We start from the raw sequence: 15,281 nt of genomic DNA on the forward strand, positions 1-15,281 counted from the left end.
TTTCACGCATATTGTACCATGGTACCATGTATTACAATCAGAGCATGATACTATTGGCAAGCCACTTATTTCAGGCATTCTGCATATACAATGGATGTCAATCATTTGAGTATTTACAATTTTCTTTGTCCTGATTCTTCGTTTTTTTACAATTGGAAACTGTTCCATAACTCTTTTTTCAAAACAGCTTAGAAGATGTGATCTCATTTGTTGCTGATCATAAAACATAGATTCAGGCTGTTTGCCATTACATAGTGTTGTCGCAAATGCTATTGCAAAAAGACCACAGTCATCACGGCCACTTTGACTTTGAACATCTATGAAGTCAACTTTCAACTCATTGTATTGCGTGTTCATTATGCAGGCTATCTGTTGCTCTGAGCTAGTTGATAGGTCATGGAATAGACTATCATACACATTCACAGTAGCTGCATCAGATGAATTAGATATTACAAGCCAATGGTTCCTTGACTGGTCATGAATTATTTGAATAAATGATCTTTGAACAGCAAATGACATAGTATACGCACATCCTACACTTTGAAATCCAGAAATTGAAGATTGTCTTGACAATAGATGCTGTGATGCATCGATGATGGAAGGGTTCAACCAAGACCTTTTACTCCGTAATATTTCTTTATCAGATCTGAGCAACCCCAAAGATTCTTGGTTCCTTCAGTTGAATCAACACAGTCTTCTATAGTAACCACATCCTGTTTATATCTGGGTATAGTGTTGCTAGTCAAAGTACTTTGGTTCTTTTCTCGTAAAGTCTTTGCTAATTTAAATGCAGCATTATTTCTACAGCCTGGCTCATATATACTGTACATTTTACTGATGTCTCCTTCTGCCTGCTATTAAGAGATGCATGAAGTTTAAGTGCTTGTATGAACATTTTAGCATCAGTTTCTGAATACAGGCACAATTTCGTACTTGTAATTGAAGAATTGGGATTATTGTGGTAGTAGTCCTTCACTGCTTTAGTTATTATCATGCCACATTCTTTAATAGGAAAGTTGAATATTCCACTGCTAATAGCAGGGATACTGATCGAAGTGTACCCCTCTGCTGCCTTCATACTGTTAGTGCATACCTGGTAAAGTAGTGGCTCTTCTTTAAATTTCCCACCTCTCCAAACAGGACCAACAGCGTGAACCAATGCTTTACAATTTAACTTTCCAACTTCTGTTGTCAGCCACACATCTCCCTCTTGAATATGTCCATATTGATTCACATATTCATCGCAAGCTTTTTGGATTACATCACCTCTGTTGTCTGCTATAACCTTTGCAAGCCCTCCCTTGTGTTGTAGAGCACCATTAGCAGCGTTAACTAGAACATCACTTCCATAAAGTTTGGTGATGTCACTGATATAAATTTCTATCTTCTGTGTGTAAGAAATTTGAGCAGCATACAACAGTGTTGGCTCTTGAGAATACTTCACTGATTTCTTCAGTTTGGTTAATCCTATAACAAGCAAAACAATACTACAAGCATCATGTGGTAGTCATTATGGGGCACTAACAAGGACTTTAGAATATAATGTTACCCTCACATTTAAAACTTCAAATTGAGCCTATTTAAAAGCTAAACTGTCTGCAACAGTGGTCACAGCATCCACAGTAAATGATCTGTAACAGATTTACATGCACTATCAAATGGTACGTCGTACTGTTTAAGTAGGGATCGTGGTGAATGTTTTGCACGCCGCCCAAAATTCTGCCTTTAAAAATCATCCTACAGACATTGTGTGCGGCAAAAACCACCTTTACGGAATAGTAGTAGTCCATATAATACATAAAACAGCAATAAATACAACAAAACACTTACAGGTAGTCACAAAACACTTACAGGTGGTCAGATATAAAATCATAAAAAAAATCGTCAAAAACCCCAACTTTAGTATCACTGCCTCACTCACTGACCACAGTCACAAGCCTAGAGCCCAAACGAAGCAGCGCATGGTCACCATTTTACGTTACAACAACAAACTCACCGGTGGGATGTGCCCTTTGGGGTTCCGACGAGTGTACGACCTGTGCGCCTTGTCTTTTCTTTTATCTTCAATCAGGCTGCTTCTCTTCTTCTTCATCCAATGAAACCATATCGAGGCATTAATTTTCCATATCAACACTTTCTTTAAGCAGCGTAATAGATGTCACAAAATTATTTAAGGTGCTTTGAGTACACTACTGTACGGAGGAAGATCATGCCCATTCTTTATCCTACATATATCGATCTATCGATCGAGGCCACGCCCCTTTTACGCTGGCTGTATTTGTGACCACACACCTTCAAGTTGGTAGGCTAATTCGAGATACTCTAGTCTAATAATCGATCGAAACCACAATGAGCACACCCTTTTTGAGCAAGCACACATCTTTTGCAGGCTGACTCAAGATACTCTAATACAGCAGTCACACGTTTATAGCCAGCTGTATGCTTTAACAAAAAAAAACTAAACAAACTAGTATATTAAAAATTATGAATTTAAAAATGAAGTAGGGATCCAAACGATAAAAAGTAGTGAAACAAGAGATGAACAATTGTAGTTATTACAGCATAGCTCAGTGGAAAATCCCTACTTTGGCATGGTACAGTACAACAATTATTTTGTGTTCAGTGCCAAAGTAGGGATTTCCCACTGAGCTACTGTATGCTGTAATAACTACCATTTCATCTCTTGTTTCACTACTTTTTATCGCTTGGATCCCTACTTAATTTTTAAATTCATAATTTTTAATATACTAGTACACCTCGGTTTATCTAGTTCAACAATCTGCTGAATATGTCAACATGTGACAGGTGCACATCATACAAATTAAGACAGCGTAGTCACTGATAAGGATTTAAGTTGCAGGTAGTGCAAAAATACTTACCATCCTTGTCAACAGGAGGATGAGATGTATCACCAAAATCATATCCATTCATATCATCAAGATCATAATTTAAGCCAGGGTCTTCATCATCCGATAGGCTTGTGGCTAATGAATAACAAACTTGCTAATAAATACAAACATTTCTTAACGAACGAATAACGAATATTTGTACTATTTGTTTCAGCCTTAAATAGAATTCCTTGGTGAAATTGCTTGCACTATATAACTGTACTGCAAAAGGCAGTTTAAAATTTTCAAAAAGTAAGTTATTTATAGATTATTTATTTAGTAAATTATAATACTTACCAGCTACAGTATACCATCCTTGTCAATAGGAGGCTGAGATGCATCATCAAAATCATATCCATCCATATCACCAAGACCACGACTTAAGCCAGGGTCTTCATCATCCGATAGGTTTGTGCCTATTTTCTTAATTCAAAGCACTTATTACTCACATAATACACCCTGTAGGTACGTACCTGGTAGACTTGCACTCGGGAACACTTGTTCATTATCCTGCGATCCATTAGTAGTGACTTCCAGATCTATGTATGTATACGTAAATGAATAAAATGACAACATGTAGCTGAAATAGAGAACATCACACAAGCACATATACGTACAACTGCACTGCAATAGGTAAAAGTTTTAACAAAAGCTTTAAGTTTTGCATTAAGAAACACTAGAAAGTTTGCATAACATATGGGTGAACTGAAAATTTGTAGCATAAATATTTACTCTACTTCAACCAAACTTTTCATTTTTTACAAAATTACAGACTGTATTGGACTTACTGTGTGTAACATTTGCATCAGGTGCTGGATATATTTCAGTCTCCAAGTCTTGGTTTCTTACGACCGGACCTTTTCTCTTTTTTACCTCGAGCATTTTTGTACAGTTGTTTTAGATTAATTTTTTTCTTGGCACCATTGTTTCCGGTTTCTCCAATGCTTAACCTGGCAGCTAAAATATGATAGCAAGTTGTATTAGAAGGACACGAACAAGATTCTTTTGGATGTAAAGTCACTAATCGTGCTTGACCACTAATTCCCATTACTGTGAAAGTCTTTAGATGTAGGTCTAAACTAATATTACAGTTTTCGACAACTTGTTTAGCTCTCTCAAACTGTATCAATTGAGCATTTTCTAATTTCCTCTTCTTAGACAATTGCACATTGTCTGAATCTGTTGCATTTGTCTGCTGCAACTGAGATTGCAATGAATCATTTCTGTTGAGATTCTCTGTAAGGCTTTTCACTATTTCTTCTGGTTAGTAAACGTGATCACTTGGAATCAGGATCTCTCCATCTGCAATGTTGGAAAATGCGTGATGTAGATGGTAATTTCCTAGGCCTTGTTTTCCACGAGCTAGCTCAAGTTTGCAATATCCTTGTAAATAGTTCATTGCAAGGGCCATGCAGTCAATTGGCCCTTCATGCCAATCTCTCAAATGTTGCAATACAAAGTTTAGTCCTTCGGCCTGATTGTTTGTAATGCCACTGAATGGATTATACACACCAAGAGGCTCAATTGCCCACCTTGCAATAGAAGTGATATCAGGTGCTAATTCAGTGTTGTAGTATTCATGAAACGCAGCACTCCATTTTCTCGATATCTTTACTAATTCTTCATTGTACTCTTCTTCTGTTGGTAAGTGGAAGAGAGCTCTCATGTCTTGCAAATAACTAGCAGTGTCCAAAGCTGGAGCTTTACGTTTAGGGTCTCGAAGCCATCTCCTTACATCTTGAAATATGTGATTCCAACACCTAAGATGGCGGCATGACTCCATGTATTTAGCAATAGCATTCACAAAGCCTCTTTCCTCATCTGTTACAATTGAGTGAGTAGTTTTTGAAAGGGTTGGTGACAACTTGCAACAAACTTCAAAAAAATGCTCATGTACTGTTTGGAACTTTCGCTCATGCAACACAAATGCTGCAGGGATAACTGGGTTTTCTTTGACAAGAACATGTGTGAATGATAAAACAGATACATACTGTAAAATCCCCCAGGTTGAATGTGGTGTCGTAAGAGAGCAGCTGATGGCTTGGTAATGTCAAAAGGAGAACCCTGTCCATTTCATTAATGATATCCTTTTGTCCACAAACACAAACGAGGTCTGGATGGGTGTGAATGGAGTGGAAAAAGTCTGGCATACACTTGTATCTATAGCAAGGTCATGCAAATTTAAAATACCGTCATGTGACAATTTCTGCCTTGCTAGGATACCAGAGCTGAAATTCTCAACTTGTTTTATGTCTCCGGGCTGCTTTACCGATAGATGTGAGTGTGGTGGAAGGTGATTTCATTCCTGTATACTTTCATCGAACTAGTTGTTTCACACTGCTCCTTTACAGCCCTTAATACAGATGGGCAAGTTCTACTAAGATTTCTATTGCCAGCATTGGGCAAGTTACTTTGTAAAAGTAACTAGTTACATACAGTTGTATTACATATTACTTGCAACTGAACTATTAGTTACAGTTACATATTACCCATAAAATAAAGTAACTGTAATAATATATTACTTTGTTCACAGCCTTAAGCTGTCACGTGTAAAACTACCACCTTATCACGTGACATGACTGCATTGTTGGACAATGTGCAAATCTTGGTTATAAGTAAGAAGCGGGTGAATAAGCTTCATTCAGTAGGCCTCATTACTTCGTTGTGGCTAGGCGTTACTCAGAGGATAACTAACGAGATTAGTAACTTTGTTACTTGTAGTAATAATATTATGTAATATTAGGCTCGTTACAGTAACTATATTACTTAGGTAACGCGTTATATTCGTAAGTAAAGTAACTTGCATTATAATACCTGTTTTTATAGCGTATTTCGTTATATTACTTTGTTGCCACAAAAGTAATAATATTACGTAACACGTTACTCCCAACACTGGCTATTGCCATGAGTAGACTGCTCGGTCATCTTCTCATCACCCAAGTATTGAATTAAAGTCATGTCACAATCTGAATCCAATAATTTGTATGCCTCTTTGGTAAAGCATTTGGAAGGACCACTTACAAACTGAGTTTGAAAATATGATTTTCGGACTACTGGGCTTTTGATTGGTAACTGCTTAACACCTCGATTAACCCAACGAAGTTGGTCACATCTCCAGTCTTCTACATGTGTAAATATAACATACATATACTTAACATTTTAACATAAAAAGAACACCATTGGTTTAATTATACACTGTATATAAGGCCATTTAGCTACTTCTCTAAAGGAAAAATTAACACCTGGATTTGCTAGTCAATGCAATGCAATACCTAGCGACCAGTTTACATCAGCCTTGGAGTGTTGTATGTAGCTATTATGAAGCCACCTCGTCAATGCAATTAGCTACCAGTTAACTATAGTAGCTTACCTCTTTCAGCATCCGAGTCACCACAATAAATATAAATTTCTCCTCCCTTAGGGTTCACAGGAGGAAGAGAAGAAACCTTGTCGCTTGAAGTGCGCCATGCTTTTACAAGCAGAGCTGATGCTTCTTGTACACTTAAAGACGAGTCGCGAACCATAAACACGTTGAAAGCCATCTTTCCTTCTCCAATGTATAATAGTCTGTGTCCTACACTTTACGCTTCCACCATTCGACTTAATTCTACCACTGTCGAGCTACACTATATACAGTAAGAGCAACTGATAAGCTGACGTCTGGCTGAGGATGCTGACGTCGGCTGCTGACATCTGCTGCACGTGCACAGCGTGTGATATTTTATTTCATACCGAGGTATTGATATTTGTTCCGTTCCATGTTTTAGTGGGTGATTCCGTTCCGTTCCGTGGAATAGTGGAGGCCTTGTATGGACGTTTTATTGAACTTTTAGTAGATTTTTCGAGTGAAACAAGCTCTTTGAAGGCTTGTATCTGATTCACTGGGAAGAAACACACCAAAAATGCTTCCACAGGACCTAATAAATTTAATATACCATATCACTATGCCCCAGAAATGCCAATAGAGCCTACAGCTTTTGCTGTATTTGGTGGCAGAAAATCATGGTAGTGACAGCTGGAGCTGAGCGATGTATGGGCTGGCTTACTTGTGTTACTACAACAAATTGTAGTGTTCCACCTGCCTCAAACTACACTGTAGCTACATAAAAACATTAAATATGAAGGGCTTCACCTTCATTTAAAACTTTTCTCAAAAAGTATCAATAGGCATTCAAAATTTTGAATGATTGCCCGTGACTATACCGTAACCTTAAGCGCCTAAATATTTCTAGCTTATTTATTGTGTACTTGTTGTTCAGTAACTCATTGTACTGTTTGGCACACGTGCTGTCTGGCTTGTGTTAGTTGCAGTAGTGTGAATAAGCCAAGTTTATTAACCCGTGTTGAGTCTGGCTTGCCTGGAATAGGGTATGATGAATACTGTATATATAAGTTGCGTATAGTCTTTGAATAATTATGCCATCTATCCGCTTTCTGTAAATGAAATTAATAAGGGGGATGTTCATCGATGCTGTGGCAATCTGAAGGCTTATGGATCCATTGTATAGTTACTTACCAAACTTACAGTATTCAATGGCAAGAAGATGGCACCACCAGTATGGTAGTACTGTTTAGTAGGAATCGGCCGAAATAATGCGTGTCGTTAAAAATTCCGCCTTTTAAAAGCCATCCTGGAAACATTTTACACAACGAAAATCACCATACGGAAAATATTAGTCCATCTTACACTGTACATGTAAACACCTACAGGTGACAGGATATAGAATTTTAAAAAAATCACCAAAACTCTAAATTTCGTCTGCCTCACTCAACTCAGCTCACTCACTCACTCAACTCACTCACTCAACTCACTCACTCAACTCACTCAACTCACTCACTCAACTCACTCACTCAACTCACTCACTCAACTCACTCACTCAACTCACTCACTCACTCACTCACTCACTCCACTCACTGACCATGGTCACAAGTCTAGAGGCCAAACGAAATAGTGCTCGGCCACAATTTTACGAAGCTCACCAGTGGGATGTGCCTTTTGGGGTTCCGACAAGTGTGTGCCCTCTGCACCTTGTCTTTTATCTTCAATCAAATTGTTCCTCTGTATTCTTCATGCAATGAAACTTGTTTCCATATCAACACTTTCTTTGAGCAGCATAATAGACACCACAAAATTATTTAAAGCAGTTAGACTATGCTACTGTACCGAGGTAGCCTGTATCTTCACGATAGGCCACAAGATCATGCTCATTCTTTATTCTATGCCCATTATCAATCTATTGATCAAGACCACGATGGCCACACCCCTTTTAAGGCTAGCTGTATAATGGAATAGTGAGCACACACCTTCAAGTTGGTAGGCCAACTTGAGATACTCTAATAATCAATCAAGGCCATAATGACCACACACCCTTTAAAGCAAGCACACACTTTTGTAGGCCGACTTGAGATACTCTAATACAGCATTCACCCTAATAGAACAGTCATACGTTTATAGCTTGCATACCCAGGGGGTTAATCTATGGGTGGGGGTGGGGGGGGTCACACTGGGTTAACTATCCCCCCCCCCTCCCCTAGGTTTATCCCTAAAGCCTTGAGGTTTAATTGATCCCAAAGTTGTATAATCGAATGGTCAATGTACAATGGCATCACAGTAAAATTTCACTAAAATTGAGTATATTTACACCTAAATTTTCAGGGGGAGCATGCCTCCAGATCCCCCTAGAATCCAAATCGGCTTACTTTACCCCCCTACAGTGTAGCCTAATATTCTGGGTTGATCCCTGTATATGCTTTAACCAAAAACTAAACAAACTAGGCATCCAAGCATTAAAAAGTGGTGAAACAAGAGATGAATGATGGTAGCTATTACTCGGTGGGAAATCCCTGCTTTGGCATGGTACAGGTATAACAATTACAGGTGTATTTTGTGTTCAATGCCAAAGTAGGGATTTCGCACCAAGCTGCGCTGCCTATTGTTTCACTGCTTTTTATCACTTGGATCCCTTTAAATTTATAATTTTAATATACTAGTACTGTATACTGGTTGTGTTACATGTACAGTGTACGTCAGTTTGTTGTGACTATGTGATTTATATAATACAATGATATATTATACCAAATTTAGGCTGGCAACATACAGGTACCTACACATTTTCCACTGAGTAAGTACACCTGGCACAATGTACTGAGTCTCCTGCATACCATCAGTGGTCATTTTGAATCAACTACGACATCCAGTGATATGATCAGTCAACTGATAAGCTTTGTTCAATACTGTACTACTAGATAAAACATGGTTTTTATTGTCATTTGTATGGTGTGTTTCATCATTATTTATACTTATACAGTTTAATATACCACCTTGACAACTCTATTCGATATGCCATGAATATATTATAATGTACTGTATATGCTGCTTTCATGTAGAGTAACACCAATAGTTGATAATACAAGTACACTGTAACTTTTGGTAACACACTATGCTGTATACTGATGTTTGTACTGCTGGAGTGTTAGAGCTGTTTGCATGTAGCTACATAGTGTAGCTACAGAAGCGAGAAGAACAAATGTATAAATTGTATATTGCATGCATGTGCATAATACTACTATCAAGTACAAACTTACAATTTTTCTCTGGAGCTGTATACTGCTTGAATATTATATCTAGATATTCTTTCAGTTGCTCAGTCCTTTTGCTATATACATGTATGGAAACAGAATAAGAAAGAATCTTGTTGCAGGGCTTGAATTATACCTTGCGAGTACTGCATGCATACTAGCTAGCTATCACATCACCAGCTAGTTGCCACATTCCAACCTATACTATCATTCAAATTAGCTATGTGGGTTGTGGAATCCTGTTTTTGGTGATTGTTATAGCTAGCTAATCTTAATGTTCGTTTATTTGTTGACACCGGGCAGACGGCATGCCGATGTTCCCAGGGAGCAAATAACACCCCAAGGAATAACACACATGATTACAGTACAGCTATATTAAGTTGTGTCTAGTAATTGGTTAGTAAATATGTCGACAATCACTGAGGTTGGCAAGTTATTCCAGTTGACAATTATTCTTGAGTACTGATAGTAGCTAACTGGTTCAAATACTTGGATGGATGAAGTGGTCTGGGTGGTGGTGTCTAGTTGAATGTTGTGTGGTTAAGAAGTATGATAAAATGTGGATTCCTTTGTAAAAAGTTTGCAGTCTGCTAATGTTAATGTCTTGATTCAAGGGTGGGCCAGTTTAAAGTTTCTAACAGGATACACTACTAAATCTGTCATAATCAGACATAACAGCTCTATGTTGGACTCTTTCTATGGTTTGCATGTTGAAATGGATCCCAAACTGATGCTTCCCAAACTGATGCTGTGTACTCCATGATGGAACGAACTATGGTGATGTAGGCAGAAGCCTTAACAGAACAGTTACTCTAGTTATGTCTTAGAAAGTTAAATAAATGAGATGCTTTGGTTGCTATTTTTGTAATATGGTTTGACTGGGATGAAGTATTATTTTAGTAGGCAACACCCAAATAGGAATGTTCTTCCCTTAGGCCTACATACTGAATTATGTGTTGCTTTATTTGCTTCATGGTCTGTACCGCATTATTATAATATTATTCCAAAGTGTACATGTGCCTCTGCAGCTGCACTGCATGAAGAGATTATAGAGCCCCTTACTGGGCCATAGAGGTATTCAAAATGCAGTGTATGGATTTCTACAGGCCCCATTGATTTGCGCGGTATTTCTAATTGACGCATACAGGTACCATAATTAAATAGGAATTTCACGTGATCGATCAAACGCAGGTCTCACATCCAACCTAGTCGCTTCGAAACAGAGATTATTCATCTTTCCTGACGGAAAAACAAGTGAGTTGAGTCATGTTGGTATAGGCGCTCAAAAAATCCACCAGTTCTCGAGTGGATTTCAATTATTACTGTATTTCCTTTTTATTTTTGTCACCACTGACGTATCATCTTCCAAAAGGAAGGATTTCTAGCGAAATATTACTTTCTCCAAATCACTTGAAGCTCAACTGTAAGAGGTTATTTATGTGACTCGTCCTGATTGACGTGGTGTTTATGACTTAAACCTTGACTGATTTCAAATTCTGAGATCGTTTTGTGTGCGTTCATTACTTTCATCAACTAGTTCGTGAAGTTCGACGATATTCTGCCTTGTGAATTGGCATAAAATCATTGACACGTGTTAAGCTATGCGCCTTTTCTTTTCGTGTGGTATTTGTATAAACGTGGTTTTGCCAAACTAAACCATGACCAAATTGCACATTGATAATCGAACAATTAAACACCACCAGTGAGTAACTACATTCCTTAAACTACATACTGGTTCTGGTTTTTTGAGTTGATCAATGTGTGTAGCAAGCTTGAAGGGCAATATTTCTCCACTGCCCATGACATGCAGTTGGTATGTTTTGTGTTGATTCTTATTTACTATTTATTCTGTGCGAACAAATGCGTCGTTTAATTGAGACATGTGGATAAAGCCCCAATGGTGCAATAGAAAATAATTGCATCTTCGTTCTTTTTCACAAACTTTGTACAGGAGCAACTATTTTGTAACTGTGGTAACCACCTATGAACATACTAAAAACATGAACTCGTAGATGGTCAACTTCCTGACGTAGCAGTAGAACGCTTCATCTTGTGTAGCGACTTGGCGGGCTCCATGGTCTTTTTTTCAGAAACCATACTAATTATGCTCTTGTCCTTGTACAGTAGTACTTTATTCTCCATTGATAGGCGACTAGCAAACTGCCATTAAGTGGCTGTTCAGTGCATTTGTGATGGTGAGAAATGCGTGGAAGAATGTTTTGGCCTGTAGTTTGTTGACACCAGAGGTAGAGAGAAAAACCAATTCGTGGCAGTATGGCAATAGTCTACTAATGGATAATGACATATTAGAAGCACAATGGAGTAGCTGGTCTTCTTTTTGAAATATTCACCGCAGTACCCGCCATATCATGACTTGCATGGGCGAACAGATGGGCGTTCTATTTTGATATCAGAAAGTAGACCAGCTACAAGGTTGTACTTCTAGTATGCTATTACCCATCCATTGGTGATTACCACATAGCCACGAATTGGCTGCTGCTGTACCAGGTCTGATGGAAAAAACGAAAACGTGATACTTTTGTATTGTAGCATTGGGCTTCTTACCACATGTATTTTAAGCGCCTCATTTGTAATTTCTTCGTGACTACTCTCTATGGAGTATTCATGCACGGATACAATCAGTTCTGTACAGTATGTACAGTAGTTTCTGTTGAATATCAGCCAAGGGGGGGTGTCACTCCAACAGACAATACTACAACATACATGGTCAAAGCCGGTCAAGATTGATTTTCGATTTTGACCATTTTGTCTTGACCACTGACCTGGTTCTGTTTGTTTTTGCTATAATTATTTTCATGCACTACTTGCTTGCAAAGCTTTGACCGTGCTGAGAAAACAGCTTGTCCATTTTTCTTCGTGAAAAATTAGCCTTGTTCATTGACCTCTAGCTTTGATTGTGGTCTCAGATCGTAGTACAGTGCCTATTGCAGTGACACTTGATCAGCCACTAAGGAGCCAGTTCATCCCTATAACTTGCCTTGCATACCTCAGTAATACACCAGGCATGATGTTTACTGTGTGCATGCGGCTCAAACAATTCTGCAGACACCATTATTATTTACAACTGTTGATACTGCTCTTCCTTATAAATCACTAAGGTCCATACAGGTTATATGGTCCATATAGATCCATACACTGTTACAGTATGGCAATTAATACACACATACAAGTTTGACTGTACGATAAAGGCACTTGATTCACATTGTTAATCCAAGTATTTGAAACTGGATCTTTAGGCTTCACTGAGTGATGAACTAAATAAAGATTCTTATACTGTGTGTGGCCACTTACGCTTTCCCTGTCAGTAACCATTTCACTATGTAATAGCCGTGTTTTACCCTGTAGCTTTGAATAATATTCTAATAAATTAGTGCATGTACAACTGTAATCTATAGTATTTTTAAAAATTGTTAATTTAAAAATGAAGTAGGGATCTATGCAATAAAAAGTAGTGAAACAAGAGATGAATGATGGTATTACAGCATAGCTTGGTAGTTAAGTCCCTACTTGGCATTGAACAAAATAATAGAGCTAATGTTCCAAAGTAGGGACTTTCCTACCGAGCTATGTTGTGATGCCATCATTCATCTCTTGTTTCACTACTTTTTATTGCATAGATCTCTACTCCATTTTTAGTTTTTTTTATAAAATACTAGTTTGTTTAATTTTTTGTTGTATAGCACAGCTAGTTTAATTTTTTGTTGTATAGCACAGCTAATTAAATGTAGCTACAGTGTAACTTGTGGCTGTTCTATTACATGACTGTTGTGTTAGAGTATCTCGAGTCATCCAAGGAGTGTGTAGACGTTTAAGGTCATCTTGTTTACTGTTAAGTAAATAGCTAGGCTGTTAAGAGGTGTGCATGGTCTCGTACTCTATCATTATTTGATGGGTGTAGTCGCAAGCCTATCACGAACGGATCCCAATTGCGAAGTTGCAGCTAGTACACCTCTTATATTAGCGCCAGGACTGAAGCGCTTCTGAAATCCAGCTCTGAAATAATTCTCTGGCGTCTAGCTAAATATGCAGCTGAAAGAAAGTGTTGTTTTCGTTGGATGAAGAAGAAGGCAAGCAGCCTGATTGAAGATAAAAGAAAAGACAAGGCGCAGAGGGCCTACACTCATCGGAACCCCAAAAGGCACATCCCACTGTTGAGTTTGTTATTGTGGTGTAAAATGGTGGCTGTGTGCTGCTTCGTTTGGCCTCTAGCCTTGCGACTGTGATCAATTTGGTAGTCAGGCAGTCAGTCTAAAATTTGAGTTTTGGCAATTTTTTTATAATTGTATATCCGGCCACCTGTAAGTGTTTATTATAATTAATGCTGTGTTATATATCATATGGACTAGTACTATTCTGTAAAGGTGACTTTCGTCCTCTAAGATGTCTCTATGATGATTTTAAAAGTAGAATTTTGGGTGGCACGCAAAATTTTCAAAAGGATCCCTACTTAAACGGTACTACCATACTGTTTGATAAAAGGAAGAGCAATTTCAACAGTTGTAGCTCTGTATCTCCAGTATAACATTGAACAACTTATATAATATTGGCTAAATATCTGTCCAGGGACATGCAAGTACATCTACTCATCAATTGTACAGAAACTATTTAATGTCTTAGTAATTGTGTCAAATTTTGGTGATTATAACGCATTGTTTTTTCATCTAGATGGCAACTGGAGATATCATGGAAGAACCTGTTGTGGAGGAGGCCATAATTGAACCCATGCTGGAGACATGTGAGACAGAAATTCACAGTGAACCACCCAGTTTTGTTGATGTTTTGAAAGCTAGACTTCCTGTGTACATTGTGAACTGCTTTTTGATATCTGGTTTTGATACGCATGATGTGGTTGCCAGTATGGATGTATCAAACCAGCCTGGCAATTCCATTGAGCAGATAGAACAGTTCATTACTGAGAATAAACTTTTTCAGGACCCCAAGTATGTTGATGAAATGATATACCAGCAGAGGTTCACGTTTCCTCCAGGACATCGTTTACGCATTGTCCAGTTTGTTTTAAGGTTTCAAGAAGAAATTGCCCATGCTAAGGTAGTACACCACAAGAAAGGATACCGTCGTCGAAGTTCATTCACACCTTTAAAAAAGCTGGACATGGACACAGTTAGTGCCAACCTTCAACGGCAACTCATCTCGTGGGCTAGGAAACAAGAAGATAATGAAGATCTAAAGCTCCTGCAAGAACACAAGCACTATGTCATTAACGTCATGGAGTTAGGTGACAGTGAAGAAACAAAGAGGCTGAAGGCTACAATAATGTGTTTGCTGTGTAACAAAGCTGTTTTGTTGTATGGAAAAGATCGCAGTTTTATGTTGTCCAATTATACAAAACATGTTAAGAGCTGCATCAAGAAAAATCAAGCCATGCTGGGACCGCTGACTGTTATTCACCATGACGATGATGATGATGATAATACTCACCCCATGGTTGTACAGCTGCCTCAGATAGTTACATGTGACACAGTCGTAGAGGACTCTGACCCACCTCAGTAACTACAGTAAAGACTGGTTGTCTTTTGTGATGTTTATTATTCTTTGGTGCAGTTTCATTTTTAACTTTTAAGACAACATTTTAGTGTAAATGTAGAATACACACACCTTAAGTTCTTCAATGTGCGTGCTAATGTGCTTTGTATTTTTAATTGATGTACAATGTTAGGTTCTAGTTGTGTAAAATTAATAGTACTACTTGATCCAAATGACTTGCGACATTTTCCGTACAAGAATTTTGTTTGCACATTATTATAGTTTACAATGCAGCCAAATTCTTAATGC

At 38.1% G+C, this 15,281-nt stretch overlaps 2 protein-coding genes across 6 annotated transcripts in view; both read left to right on the forward strand.

The window, feature by feature from the left end:
- LOC136255775 (rab3 GTPase-activating protein non-catalytic subunit-like) overlaps positions 1 to 9,227 on the forward strand; it is a 56,005-nt gene extending 46,778 nt beyond the window's left edge. For all 4 annotated transcript variants that reach the window (XM_066048667.1, XM_066048665.1, XM_066048666.1 and 1 more), the window contains one exon: positions 8,974 to 9,227. In XM_066048667.1, coding sequence (XP_065904739.1) covers positions 8,974 to 9,138 — 165 coding nt within the window. In that variant the 3' untranslated portion in view covers positions 9,139 to 9,227. The remainder of the gene's footprint in view (positions 1 to 8,973) is intronic.
- Positions 9,228 to 10,607: 1,380 nt separating this feature from the next.
- On the forward strand, positions 10,608 to 15,199 carry LOC136256434 (uncharacterized). Of its 2 annotated transcripts, none has more exons than XM_066049390.1 (2): positions 10,608 to 10,721; positions 14,154 to 15,199. In XM_066049390.1, exon 2 carries the CDS (start codon positions 14,154 to 14,156, stop codon positions 14,997 to 14,999), a length of 846 nt encoding a protein of 281 aa, XP_065905462.1. In that variant the 5' UTR covers positions 10,608 to 10,721; the 3' UTR covers positions 15,000 to 15,199. The 2 variants fall into 2 exon arrangements, with proteins under 2 accessions (XP_065905462.1, XP_065905463.1); XM_066049391.1 differs by lacking the exon at positions 10,608 to 10,721 and adding an exon at positions 10,820 to 10,890.
- Positions 15,200 to 15,281: the final 82 nt, after the last annotated feature.

The sequence above is a fragment of the Dysidea avara genome, chromosome 5, assembly GCF_963678975.1.
Source record: "Dysidea avara chromosome 5, odDysAvar1.4, whole genome shotgun sequence".
Classification (NCBI taxonomy): domain Eukaryota; kingdom Metazoa; phylum Porifera; class Demospongiae; order Dictyoceratida; family Dysideidae; genus Dysidea; species Dysidea avara.

Bases quoted from the DNA above. Each gene is read 5' to 3' on its own strand.
- LOC136256434 (XM_066049390.1), top strand. From the start codon at position 14,154: ATGGCAACTGGAGATATCATGGAAGAACCTGTTGTGGAGGAGGCCATA.